Genomic DNA, 14,947 nt, shown 5'->3' on the forward strand with positions numbered 1-14,947 from the left:
CACGGTGTCCCTTCACATACTTTGGTCTATAACCACAAGAAACCTAGTTGTAAGACTCGGTTAGTGCACGTGATGTCACAGCGTCCCTTCTCATACTTTGGTCTATAACCACAAGAAACCTAGGTGTAAGACTCGGTTAGTGCATGTGATGTCACAGCGTCCCTTCTCATACTATGGTCTATAACCACAAGAAACCTAGGTGTAAGACTCGGTTAGTGCACGTGATGTCACAGTGTCCCTTCTCATACTATGGTCTATAACCACAAGAAACCTAGGTGTAAGACTCGCCTAGTGCACGTGATGTCACAGTGTCCCTTCTCATACTATGGTCTATAACCACAAGAAACCTAGGTGTAAGACTCAGTTAGTGCATGTGATGTCACAGCGTGTCCCTTCTCATACTTTGGTCTGTAACCACAAGAAACCTAGGTGTAAGACTCGGTTAGTGCACGTGATGTCACAGCGTCCCTTCTCATACTATGGTCTATAACCACAAGAAACCTAGGTGTAAGACTCGCCTAGTGCACGTGATGTCACAGTGTCCCTTCTCATACTTTGGTCTATAACCACAAGAAACCTAGGTGTTAGACTCGGTTAGTGCACGTGATGTCACAGCGCCCCTTCTCATACTTTGGTCTGTAACCACAAGAAACCTAGGTGTAAGACTCAGTTAGTGCACGTGATGTCACAGCGTCCCTTCTCATACTTTGGTCTGTAACCACAAGAAACCTAGGTGTAAGACTCGGCTAGTGCACGTGATGTCACAGTGTCCCTTCTCATACTTTGGTCTATAACCACAAGAAACCTAGGTGTAAGACTCGGTTAGTGCACGTGATGTCACAGCGCCCCTTCTCATACTTTGGTCTGTAACCACAAGAAACCTAGGTGTAAGACTCCGTTAGTGCACGTGATGTCACAGTGTCCCTTCTCATACTATGGTCTATAACCACAAGAAACCTAGTTGTAAGACTCGGTTAGTGCACGTGATGTCACTGTGTCCCTTCTCATACTTTGGTCTATAACCACAAGAAACCTAGGTGTAAGACTCGGTTAGTGCATGTGATGTCACAGCGTCCCTTCTCATACTTTGGTCTATAACCACAAGAAACCTAGGTGTAAGACTCAGTTAGTGCACGTGATGTCACAGCGTCCCTTCTCATACTTAGATCTATAACCACAAGAAACCTAGGTGTAAGACTCAGTTAGTGCACGTGATGTCACAGCGTCCCTTCTCATACTTTGGTCTATAACCACAAGAAACCTAGGTGTAAGACTCAGTTAGTGCACGTGATGTCACAGCGTCCCTTCTCATACTTTGGTCTATAACCACAAGAAACCTAGGTGTAAGACTCAGTGCATGTCATGTCACAGCGTCCCTTCTCATACTTTGGTCTATAACCACAAGAAACCTAGGTGTAAGACTCAGTGCATGTAATGTCACAGCGTCCCTTCTCATACTATGGTCTATAACCACAAGAAACCTAGGTGAAAGACTCAGTTAGTGCACGTGATGTCACAGCGTCCCTTCTCATACTTTGGTCTATAACCACAAGAAACCTAGGTGTAAGACTCAGTTAGTGCACGTGATGTCACAGCGTCCCTTCTCATACTTTGGTCTATAACCACAAGAAACCTAGGTGTAAGACTCAGTTAGTGCACGTGATGTCACAGCGTCCCTTCTCATACTTTGGTCTATAACCACAAGAAACCTATGTGTAAGACTCAGTTAGTGCACGTGATGTCACTGTGCCCCTTCACATACTTTGGTCTATAACCACAAGAAACCTAGGTGTAAGACTCTGTTAGTGCACGTGATGTCACTGCATCCCTTCTCATACTTTGGTCTATAACCACAAGAAACCTAGGTGTAAGACTCAGTTAGTGCACGTGATGTCACAGCGTCCCTTCTCATACTTTGGTCTGTAACCACAAGAAACCTAGGTGTAAGACTCAGTTAGTGCACGTGATGTCACAGCGTCCCTTCTCATACTTTGGTCTGTAACCACAAGAAACCTAGGTGTAAGACTCGGCTAGTGCACGTGATGTCACAGTGTCCCTTCTCATACTTTGGTCTATAACCACAAGAAACCTAGGTGTAAGACTCGGTTAGTGCACGTGATGTCACAGCGCCCCTTCTCATACTTTGGTCTGTAACCACAAGAAACCTAGGTGTAAGACTCCGTTAGTGCACGTGATGTCACAGCGTCCCTTCTCATACTTTGGTCTATAACCACAAGAAACCTAGGTGTAAGACTCAGTTAGTGCACGTGATGTCACAGCGTCCCTTCTCATACTTAGATCTATAACCACAAGAAACCTAGGTGTAAGACTCAGTTAGTGCACGTGATGTCACAGCGTCCCTTCTCATACTTTGGTCTATAACCACAAGAAACCTAGGTGTAAGACTCAGTTAGTGCACGTGATGTCACAGCGTCCCTTCTCATACTTTGGTCTATAACCACAAGAAACCTAGGTGTAAGACTCAGTGCATGTCATGTCACAGCGTCCCTTCTCATACTTTGGTCTATAACCACAAGAAACCTAGGTGTAAGACTCAGTGCATGTAATGTCACAGCGTCCCTTCTCATACTATGGTCTATAACCACAAGAAACCTAGGTGAAAGACTCAGTTAGTGCACGTGATGTCACAGCGTCCCTTCTCATACTTTGGTCTATAACCACAAGAAACCTAGGTGTAAGACTCAGTTAGTGCACGTGATGTCACAGCGTCCCTTCTCATACTTTGGTCTATAACCACAAGAAACCTAGGTGTAAGACTCAGTTAGTGCACGTGATGTCACAGCGTCCCTTCTCATACTTTGGTCTATAACCACAAGAAACCTATGTGTAAGACTCAGTTAGTGCACGTGATGTCACTGTGCCCCTTCACATACTTTGGTCTATAACCACAAGAAACCTAGGTGTAAGACTCTGTTAGTGCACGTGATGTCACTGCATCCCTTCTCATACTTTGGTCTATAACCACAAGAAACCTAGGTGTAAGACTCAGTTAGTGCACGTGATGTCACAGCGTCCCTTCTCATACTTTGGTCTGTAACCACAAGAAACCTAGGTGTAAGACTCGGTTAGTGCACATGATGTCACTGTGTCCCTTCTCATACTTTGGTCTATAACCACAATAAACCTAGCTGTAAGACTCCGTTAGTGCACGTGATGTCACAGCGTCCCTTCTCATACTTTGGTCTATAACCACAAGAAACCTAGGTGTAAGACTCAGTTAGTGCACGTGATGTCACAGCGTCCCTTCTCATACTTTGGTCTATAACCACAAGAAACCTAGGTGTAAGACTCAGTTAGTGCACGTGATGTCACAGCGTCCCTTCTCATACTTTGGTCTATAACCACAAGAAACCTAGGTGTAAGACTCAGTTAGTGCACGTGATGTCACAGCGTCCCTTCTCATACTTTGGTCTATAACCACAAGAAACCTAGGTGTAAGACTCAGTTAGTGCACGTGATGTCACAGCGTCCCTTCTCATACTTTGGTCTATAACCACAAGAAACCTATGTGTAAGACTCAGTTAGTGCACGTGATGTCACTGTGCCCCTTCACATACTTTGGTCTATAACCACAAGAAACCTAGGTGTAAGACTCAGTTAGTGCACATGATGCCACAGCGTCCCTTCTCATACTTTGGTCTGTAACCACAAGAAACCTAGGTGTTAGTGCACGTGATGTCACAGCGTCCCTTCTTATACTTTGGTCTGTAACCACAAGAAACCTAGGTGTCAGACTCAGTTAGTGCACGTGATGTCACAGTGTCCCTTCTCATACTTTGGTCTGTAACCACAAGAAACCTAGGTGTAAGACTCGGTTAGTGCACGTGATGTCACTGTGTCCCTTCTCATACTTTGGCCTGTAACCACAAGAAACCTAGGTGTAAGACTCGGTTAGTGCACGTGATGTCACAGCGTCCCTTCTCATACTTTGGTCTATAACCACAAGAAACCTAGGTGTAAGACTCGGTTAGTGCATGTGATGTCACAGTGTCCCTTCTCATACTATGGTCTATAACCACAAGAAACCTAGGTGTAAGACTCGGTTAGTGCACGTGATGTCACAGCGTCCCTTCTCATACTTTGGTCTATAACCACAAGAAACCTAGGTGTAAGACTCGGTTTGTGCACGTGCTGTCACAGCGTCCCTTCTCATACTTTGGTCTGTAACCACAAGAAACCTAGGTGTAAGACTCAGTTGGTGCACGTGATGTCACAGCGTCCCTTCTCATACTTTGGTCTATAACCACAAGAAACCTACAGTAGGTGTAAGACTCGGTTAGTGAACGTGATGTCACAGCGTCCCTTCTCATACTTTGGGCTATAACCACAAGAAACCTAGGTGTAAGACTCAGTTAGTGCACGTGATGTCACAGCGTCCCTTCTCATACTTTGGTCTATAACCACAAGAAACCTAGGTGAAAGACTCAGTGCATGTCATGTCACAGCGTCCCTTCTCATACTTTGGTCTATAACCACAAGAAACCTAGGTGTAAGACTCAGTGCATGTAATGTCACAGCGTCCCTTCTCATACTTTGGTCTATAACCATAAGAAACCTAGGTGTAAGACTCGGTTAGTGCATGTGATGTCACAGCGTCCCTTCTCATACTTTGGTCTATAACCACAAGAAACCTAGGTGTAAGACTCGGTTAGTGCATGTGATGTCACAGCGTCCCTTCTCATACTTTGAGTCTTACACCTAGGTTTCTTGTGGTTTTAGACCAGTCAGTGGACGTGACTTTCATGATTGCTCATCGGGTTGTAGGTTTTGGAAGGGGACACTTACCTTGGGTGTCACAAATCCACCTCCTGTTCCCCAAATCTTGCTCACTTCCAGGACTGCTCCACTCTGACCCCAGTTATCCCTGATAGTGGCTTCTCACTCCCTGTACACCATACACTACCAGTAGCTCACATAGTATATATTGCTGGGTAGTGGGAAATCCCTCTCTGATCCGAGGCCCCCTCTGCAGCCATGTGAAGGCCTGGGAGTGATAAGGACGCAGGATACAATAGCCCACAATGTGGACACCTGTAGATATAGTGACGATGGCAGACTATGTACAGATAGTCATAGATTGTGAGCCTGCGAGCAGGGCCCTCCTACCATTTGACTGTCTGTAACTACCCAGTTTGTTTTATCCCTATTTCTAATTGTAAAGCGTAACGGAACCTGCTGAGCTGTATAAGAAACGTAATAAATGTTCAGATTGGGCAAAGTACTGACCTGACCCACAGTCTGTGTAATAGGGACCACATCACGCAACATGAAACTGAACAGGGTACGGTGACGCAGCCGTATGTCCGCCATGGGACCCTGTAACCGCTTCCCTTTCTTCTCTTACCCAGATATATTCTCCCAAGTGTCGGATTCCAGCGGCTTCATGGTCTACGGCAAGTTCGACCAGTTCCTGAGGGAGGTGCTGAAGCTTCCGACGACAGTGTTTGAGGGCCCCTCATTTGGGTACACAGAGCACTCTGCGCGGACGTGTTTCACGCCGCAGGTAAGTGGCTGCGCGATATCTAGTAGGATGTAGTTACAGGATGGTCACCAGAGACGTATTGCCCAGTCTCTGGTATAGAGATGTTACAGGTCACCGGTGCATTGTTCTGTTACATTCCCTCTTTCTGTAGTGGTGAGCCAGTGTCTGAGGACCAGGAGTAGAGGTCACCGGTGCATTGTTCTGTTACATTCCCTATTTCTGTAGTGGTGAGCCAGTGTCTGAGGACCAGGAGTATAGGTCACCGGTGCATTGCTCTGTTACATTCCCTATTTCTGTAGTGGTGAGCCAGTGTCTGAGGGTCAGGAGTAGAGGTCACCGGTGCATTGCTCTGTTACATTCCCTATTTCTGTAGTGGTGAGCCAGTGTCTGAGGATCAGGAGTAGAGGTTACAGGTGCATTGCTCTGCTACATTCCCTATTTCTGTAGTGGTGAGCCAGTGTCTGAGGACCAGGAGTAGAGGTCACCGGTGCATTGCTCTGTTACATTCCCTATTTTTGTAGTGGTGAGCCAGTGTCTGAGGACCAGGAGTAGAGGTCACCAGTGCATTGGTCTGTTATGTTCCTATTTCTGCAGTGGTGAGCCAGTGTCTGAGGACCAGGAGTAGAGGTCACAGTTGCATTGTTCTGTTACATTCCCTATTTCTGTAGTGGTGAGCCAGTGTCTGAGGATCAGGAGTAGAGGTCACCGGTGCATTGTTCTGTTATGTTCCCTATTTCTGTAGTGGTGAGCCAGTGTCTGAGGACCAGGAGTAGAGGTTACCGGTGCATTGCTCTGTTACATTCCCTATTTCTGTAGTGGTGAGCCAGTGTCTGAGGATCAGGAGTAGAGGTCACCTGTGCATTGCTCTGTTACATTCCCTATTTCTGTAGTGGTGAGCCAGTGTCTGAGGATCAGGAGTAGAGGTCACAGGTGCATTGTTCTGTTACATTCCTTATTTCTGTAGTGGTGAGTCAGTGTCTGTGGATCAGGAGTAGAGGTCACCGGTGCATTGTTCTGTTATGTTCCTTATTTCTGTAGTGGTGAGACAGTGTCTGAGGATCAGGAGTAGAGGTCACCAGTGCATTGGCCCTTATTCTGATCTAAGCGGTAACGGCTGCATGCGGCCGTTCCGCCGATGTTTTCGCTCTGCGCATGTGCAGAGGGCACTCTGCGCATGTGCAGGCGAAATCGCCGCACAATTTTTTTTAATGCCGCAAAGGGGGTGGATAGGGGCGTGAGGGGCTACTTAGCCTCATTTCCCTATGCATACGCCCCGCGTTTCATGGGCGTTCCCATGCAAACGCGGGGCGTACGCATGGTAATGAGGCTGTGACGCATGTGTTGGGGGCGGGCATCTGACATCGCCGGATGTCAGCTGCCCGCCCCCATACATGCTTTCACACGGACAAGTGTCCGTGAGGTCTATGGGTGCGGGAGCTGGTGGAGCGTGCGGCCCTGCCTTCGATGGTCGGTGACCATCGAATGCAGGGGGCTGCTCCAAGATGGTGGAGGCGTATCCCCCGCCATTTTCATGCAGACCGTCACATGTCCGCGTACGGACGGCCGTGGCGATCCGTATGGAAGGCGGGGATTCGCCTGCACGGTCGGAGCCGCATATGCGGCTCCGGCCGCACCAAGCAGAATAAGGGCCATTGTTCTGTTATGTTCCCTATTTCTGTAGTGGTGAGCCAGTGTCTGAGGACCAGGAGTAGAGGTCACCTGTGCATTGCTCTGTTACATTCCCTATTTCTGTAGTGGTCTGAGGATCAGGAGTAGGTGTCTGGTGCACCGGTGTCTGAGTATCAGGAGTAGAGGTCACCGGTGCATTGCTCCGTTACATTCCCTATTTCTGTAGTGGTGACCCAGTGTCTGAGGACCAGGAGTAGAGGTCACCGGTGCATTGCTCCGTTACATTCCCTATTTCTGTAGTGGTGAGCCAGTGTCTGAGGACCAGGAGTAGAGGTCACTGGTGCATTGCTCTGTTACATTCCCCATTTCTGTAGTGGTGAGACAGTGTCTGAGGATCAGGAGTAGAGGTCACCGTTGCATTCCTCTGTTAACATTCCCTATTTCTGTATTGGTGAGCCAGTGTCTGAGGACCAGGAGTAGAGGTCACTGGTGCATTGCTCTGTTACATTCCCCATTTCTGTAGTGGTGAGACAGTGTCTGAGGACCAGGAGTAGAGGTCACCTGTGCATTTCTCTGTTACATTCCCTATTTCTGTAGTGGTCAGCCAGTGTCTGAGGATCAGGAGTAGAGGTCACCGGTGCATTGTTCTGTTACGTTCCATATTTCTGTAGTGGTGAGCCAGTGTCTGAGGACCAGGAGTAAAGGTCACAGTTGCATTGTTCTTTTACATTCCCTATTTCTGTAGTGGTGAGCCAGTGTCTGAGGATCAGCAGTAGAGGTCACCGGTGCGTTGTTCTGTTACATTCCGTATTTCTGTAGTGGTGAGCCAGTGTCTGAGGACCAGGAGTAGAGGTCACTGGTGCATTGCTCTGTTACATTCCCCATTTCTGTAGTGGTGAGACAGTGTCTGAGGACCAGGAGTAGAGGTCACCGGTGCATTGCTCTGTTACATTCCCTATTTCTGTAGTGGTGAGTCAGTGTCTGAGGATCAGGAGTAGAGGTCACCGGTGCATTGTTCTGTTATGTTCCTTATTTCTGTAGTGGTGAGACAGTGTCTGAGGATCAGGAGTAGAGGTCACCAGTGCATTGTTCTGTTATGTTCCCTATTTCTGTAGTGATGAGCCAGTGTCTGAGGATCAGGAGTAGAGGTCACATGTGCATTGTTCTGTTACATTCCCTATTTCTGTAGTGGTGAGTCAGTGTCTGAGGATCAGGAGTAGAGGTCACCGGTGCATTGTTCTGTTTTGTTCCTTATTTCTGTAGTGGTGAGACAGTGTCTGAGGATCAGGAGTAGAGGTCACCAGTGCATTGTTCTGTTATGTTCCCTATTTCTGTAGTGATGAGCCAGTGTCTGAGGATCAGGAGTAGAGGTCACATGTGCATTGTTCTGTTACATTCCCTATTTCTGTAGTGGTGAGTCAGTGTCTGAGGACCAGGAGTAGAGGTTACAGGTGCATTGCTCTGCTACATTCCCTATTTCTGTAGTGGTGAGCCAGTGTCTGAGGACCAGGAGTAGAGGTCACCGGTGCATTGCTCTGTTACATTCCCTATTTCTGTAGGGGTGAGCCAGTGTCTGAGGACCAGGAGTAGAGGTCACCGGTGCATTGCTCTGTTAGATTCCCTATTTCTGTAGTGGTGAGTCAGTTTCTGAGGACCAGGAGTAGAGGTCACCTGTGCATTGCTCTGTTAGATTCCCTATTTCTGTAGTGGTGACCCAGTGTCTGAGGACCAGGAGTAGAGGTCACCGGTGCATTGCTCTGTTACATTCCCTATTTCTGTAGGGGTGAGCCAGTGTCTGAGGACCAGGAGTAGAGGTCACCGGTGCATTGTTCTGTTAGATTCCCTATTTCTGTAGTGGTGAGCCAGTGTCTGAGGACCAGGAGTAGAGGTCACCGTTGCATTGTTCTGTTAGATTCCCTATTTCTGTAGGGGTGAGTCAGTTTCTGAGGACCAGGAGTAGAGGTCACCTGTGCATTGCTCTGTTAGATTCCCTATTTCAGTAGTGGTGACCCAGTGTCTTAGGATCAGGAGTAGAGGTCACCGGTGCATTGTTCTGTTACATTCCCTATTTCTGTAGTGGTGAGCCAGTGTCTGAGGACCAGCAGTAGAGGTCACCGGTGCATTGCTCTGTTACATTCCCTATTTCTGTAGTGGTGACCCAGTGTCTGAGGACCAGGAGTAGAGGTCACCGGTGCATTGCTCTGTTACATTCCCTATTTCTGTAGGGGTGAGCCAGTGTCTGAGGACCAGGAGTAGAGGTCACCTGTGCATTGCTCTGTTACATTCCCTATTTCTGTAGTGGTGAGCCAGCATCTGAGGATCAGGAGTAGAGGTCACCGGTGCATTGCTCTGTTACATTCCCTATTTCTGTATTGGTGAGCTAGTGTCTGAGGACCAGGAGTAGAGGTCACAGGTGCATTGTTCTGTTACATTCCCTATTTCTGTAGTGGTGAGTCAGTGTCTGAGGATCAGGAGTAGAGGTCACCTGTGCATTGCTCTGTCACATTCATGTCTTGCAGAAGAAGATCGCGCTGAACATGTTCTTAGATACAATAATGGCGGATCCCCCTCCCCAGTGCCTTGTCTGGTTACCTCTTATGCATAGGCTCGCCCATGTAGAAAATGGTGAGTAGCAGCAGACTCCGCCTATGGCTCTGTATTCTCAGTTTAGTGATGTGGTCTTTATTACTGTACTGTCCTGTTATATTATCCCTATGCGGAGCTCAAGGTGCTTCAATGGTCAATGGAGGAGATTTAATAAAATACAGTTATGTATTCCCTATGTGCTTATTGTACACCCTACGGTCTCTCTTCTACCTGTACTTGACCCTAAATTATTTCTTCTGAACCGCGGACATGACCCTATTGTCTCTCTTCTCCACCCTTGATAGATTATTATTACTTGACCCTTTGTAATCTCTTTTTAATCCCAGATGTGATTCTGCATTTTCTCTTCTCCACCCTGGATGTTACCCTATCTTTTACCTCTCCAACCTGGATGTAACTCCATATTCTTTATTCTGAACCCTGGACGTGACCCAATGGTCTCTGATCTCTATCCTGGACGTTCTGTCTTCTCCACCCTGCATGTGACTACCTTCTCTCTGCTCCACCCTGGATGGGACCCTACCTTCTCTCTTCTCCATCCTGTATGGGACCCTACCTTCTCTCTTCTCCACCCTGGATGGGACCCTACCCTCTCTCTTCTCCACCCTGGATGGGACCCTACCTTCTCTCTGCTCCACCCTGGATGGGACCCTACCTTCTCTCTTCTCCACCCTGGATGGGACCCTACCCTCTCTCTTCTCCACCCTGGATGGGACCCTACCTTCTCTCTTCTCCACCCTGGATGGGACCCTACCTTCTCTCTGCTCCACCCTGGATGGGACCCTACCTTCTCTCTTCTCCACCCTGGATGGGACCCTACCTTCTCTCTTCTCCACCCTGGATGTGACCCTACCTTCTCTCTTCTCCACCCTGGATGGAACCCTACCCTCTCTCTTCTCCACCCTGGATGGGACCCTACCTTCTCTTTTCTCCACCCTGGATGGGACCCTATGTTCTCTCTTATCCACCCTGGATGGGATCCTACCTTCTCTCTTCTCCACCCTGGATGGGACCCTACCTGCTCTCTTCTCCACCCTGGATGGGACCCTACCCTCTCTCTTCTCCACCCTGGATGGGACCCTACCTTCTCTCTGCTCCACCCTGGATGGGACCCTACCTTCTCTCTTCTCCACCCTGGATGGGACCCTACCCTCTCTCTTATCCACCCTGGATGGGACCCTACCTTCTCTCTTCTCCACCCTGGATGGGACCCTACCTTCTCTCTGCTCCACCCTGGATGGGACCCTACCTTCTCTCTTCTCCACCCTGGATGGGACCCTACCTTCTCTCTTCTCCACCCTGGATGGGACCCTACCCTCTCTCTTCTCCACCCTGGATGGGACCCTACCTTCTCTCTTCTCCACCCTGGATGGGACCCTACCCTCTCTCTGCTCCACCCTGGATGGGACCCTATGTTCTCTCTTCTCCACCCTTAATGTGACCCTACCTTCTCTCTGCTCCACCCTGGATGTGACCCTACCTTCTCTCTGCTCCACCCTGGATGGGACCCTACATTCTTTCTTCTCCCCCCCTGGATGGGACCCTACCCTCTCTCTTCTCCTACCTGGATGGTACCCTACGTTGTCTCTTCTGAACCCTGGACGTGACACTATAGTCTCTCTTCTCCACTCAGGATGTTTCCCTACATTTTCTATTCTCCAACATGGTCTTGACCCTACGTTCTCTCTTCTCCACCCTGGGTGGGACCCTACAGTCTCTCTTCTCCACCCTGGATCTGATCCTTTCTTGTTTCTTCTCCATCTGTAGATGTGACCCTACAGTCTCTCTATTCTCCTCCCTGTCACTGTTATCTTTTCTATATTGTCTCCCTCGTACTGTGACCTCTTTGCTTGTATTTGGCCAGTTGTGGTTGGAAAATACTTTGCTTTTGATATTATCAGATCTTGCCTCTGACATTGTTATAGCTGTTACAATGTATTATTAGTGTACAAACCCCCCCTCTCTCTCACCCCTTCCCCCACCCCTTCTCTCTTGCAGTCTTCCACCCTGTGGAATGTTCCTTCTGCCGGTGTGAGAGTATGATGGGCTTCCGTTACCGCTGCCAGCAGTGCCACAATTACCAGCTCTGCCAGAATTGTTTCTGGCGAGGTCATGCCAATGGGCCCCACAGCAACCAGCATCAGATGAAGGAGCACTCCTCCTGGGTAACTGACCTCTCATCTTCACCGCACAATAAGTGTTTCTGCCGCGGTAAGGGGGGAATTGTGAGACCACAGCCTAGAATTGTCAGATTTACCTTCTGCAATAGGAATAGTTGTTCCGTTACTCCCCAGCAGAGGGCATCAGAACACCCTCTATAGATCACATCATCTATACATGTACCTTGGCTATGGTACATGTATTAGCAGCATGACCAGCTTTTCAGTTCATAATCCGTACAGTGCAGCGATCAAGTTGTGCCACCGTATATGCCAGAAGGCGGCTCTGATGTGCAATAATCGGTGGTCCTACAGTAACATGTGACCAGGATCGAGGATCCCAAACCCTGAAGCCTGAAACATCTATTATTCAATGATCAGCCTGTTTCTTGCTCAGTAATCCCCTCGGCTAACACTCGATCCATAGATTCCAGGATCCTTCTGACCTACCGCAATTTGCAACAAAATAGCTAAGGGCACATCTCCCAGGTGCCGCAAGCCCCGTGGTGCCTCTAGTACAGGCTGGCCTGTATCTCCATGCTGAAATACAGATCAAAATGTGCTAGAAGCAGCAAAGCAGAGAGCGACACCGCAGGCAGGAAGCAGGAACTGCACGGGCTGATACTGAAACGTGCAGGGTGCTAGAGCGAACACTAGATAAGGACAACAGATAGAAGTCCCCGTATGATGATCTGTCCTCTGTCTGTCTTTCTGCAGAAGTCCCCAGCAAAGAAGTTAAGTCATGCGATCAGTAAGTCTCTAGGCTGTGTTCCGAGCAGGGAGCCGCATCACCCCGTATTCCCAGAGCACCCCGAGAAGCCACTGGACCCATCTCATGTCGCGTGAGTAGATTATGTTTTCTAATCACTCATTTCACACTTTAAATCAACATTTTGAATTTGGTGGAACTACAAGTCACAGCGTATGTTAATATGCAATGCTTTGCTAGTTTTGTAACTGCTCTACGCCTAGTAACATGTTGCTGTACTATTTGGCTGTACACTTTAATGATGTATGTTACTATGGATAACACACAGTGAGCGTCTGGCAGATCCGGCAGGCCTCAGGTCACAGCATTCATGAAGGTTATAAACACCTGGATCCTAGGTGGGACTCTTTGGACTGTTGATTTCACCTATGTCCAATGCATGCAGGATGTGATGTACTAGCTGACCAGGCTGATCATGTAACTAATTATACTGAATACCATTTTTATAATGTCGCTCAGCTGGGGTATAGAAGTTGCGGTACTTGTGTACTATCAGGGCGCCCTATTTGCCTACGTACGCCGGCGTAGAGATCGCATCGCATGCAACCACGCGGAGTTGATTTATAAAGTGTGGCGAGCGCAGCAAGCCACCGAGCCTAAAGCGTGGCGAGCAGACATGGAGTACATGTAAAGTAATCCGCGTCCCCTCATGGAGCACGCTGCGCTTCGGGCTCGGTGGCGCACTGCGCTCGCCACACTTTAGAAATTCAACTCCGCACTGACGTGGATAGTGGGGGTATGAAAAGGTCGTGAGGGCTCGCTGTGCTCGCCACGCTTCGGGGTGACTTGGATAGTGGGGGTGTGCTAAATCGCATTGCACCACATCGACGTGGATAGTGGGGGTGTGCTAAATCTCATCGCACGTGATAAAATCGCATGCGATGTAATCCGCGGCCAGGGGTGCAGTGAAAATGAACCAGTACCATTGCATCGCAGGCAAAATTGCATGTGATGCGATCTCACTGCGCAGAATAGGGCACTAAGCTATTTGCTTAGTGGGCACTCTGATAATACACAAGTACCGAAGTTGCTGATTGTTATGGTACACTTAGAATTAATGGCATCCCTGTACAATGCAGGCAGAATGTGATGTCCTAGCTGATCACGTGACTGTCTGATATCATATGCAGCCTATTTAATGTCGCTCAGCTGTGGTATAGAAGTCATGGCTTGTTATGGTACAGTTAGAATTTATGGCATCCCTGTACAATGCAGGCAGAATGTGAAGTCCTAGCTGATCACGTGACTGTCTGATATCATATGCAGCCTATTTAATGTCACTCAGCTGTGGTATAGAAGTTGCTGCTTGTTATGGTACAGTTAGAATCAATGGCATCCCTGTAAATTGCAGGAGGGATGTGATGTACAAGCTGACCAGGCTGATCATGTCACTAAAAGGAGAAAAAAGTCTGGCGTTCTATATCTGACAAAGCAGTATGTTTAACACCATATAATATTGGACTTAAAATATAAAACAGATACTTCAACTGACTGCTGCTGTTCTGTGAGGGGTTGCTCAGGATTCAGTATTGAATCCCGGCGGTCGGGATCCCGGCGTTCAGAATCCCGACGCCGGAATCCCGACAGCCGAAATGCCGACAAGGGGGGGACGTGGATCGCCCCCCCTTGCGGGCTCGCTGCGCTCGCCACGCAGCGGGCCCGGTGCCTCGCTACGCTCGGCACACTAATTTATTCTCCCTCCAGGGGTGTCGTGGACACCCACGGAGGGAGAATGTGTCGGGATTCCGGTGTCGGGATTCTGAACGCCGGGATCCAGACCGCCGGGATTTTAACTGCATCCCGTTGCTCAGACTCCTCTAGAGATAAAGTACGAAATAAAACAAAACAAATCAAAACAGTAAAAATATTTATTATTATTTTGAATCAGAATAACAAAATGATAATGTCACAATAAAGGTCCCCATACACGGTCCGTTCGCGGCGGATGCGTTTTGTACTTTGAGATGCGCGCTCCCGCGGCATCTCATCGTACAGTACAAAAAGTATGTGCCGCACATACTTTTTGTACTTGCTATGCATCGCATTGCATGCACAAGGCTTTACAAGTACAAAACGGATCCGCTAAACGGACCGTGTATGGGGACCTTAAGGCCTTATTAATTCCGCTATATAAAAAAAAACAAAAAAAAAACAGAATATCAATATATAAAACCTAATGATTCCCCAAAGTCAGGCAAGATTAGTAGCGCTTTTATACAGTGGCAGTATAGTGATATTAGTTGTTGTTAGTGTAAGCAAGCTTAGGATTAGCTGGATATA

General features: G+C 48.2%; 1 protein-coding gene across 13 annotated transcripts in view; it reads left to right on the top strand.

The window, feature by feature from the left end:
- DTNB (dystrobrevin beta) overlaps positions 1–14,947 on the top strand; it is a 266,225-nt gene that overhangs the window by 44,684 nt on the left and 206,594 nt on the right. For all 13 annotated transcript variants that reach the window (XM_083178923.1, XM_083178909.1, XM_083178922.1 and 10 more), the window contains 4 exons: positions 5,370–5,524; positions 9,652–9,757; positions 11,738–11,904; positions 12,616–12,740. In XM_083178923.1, the coding sequence (XP_083035049.1) occupies positions 5,370–5,524; positions 9,652–9,757; positions 11,738–11,904; positions 12,616–12,740 (553 nt within the window). The remainder of the gene's footprint in view (positions 1–5,369; positions 5,525–9,651; positions 9,758–11,737; positions 11,905–12,615; positions 12,741–14,947) is intronic.

This window comes from Crinia signifera, chromosome 3 (genome assembly GCF_055691185.1).
Source record: "Crinia signifera chromosome 3, ASM5569118v1, whole genome shotgun sequence".
Lineage (NCBI taxonomy): Eukaryota > Metazoa > Chordata > Amphibia > Anura > Myobatrachidae > Crinia > Crinia signifera.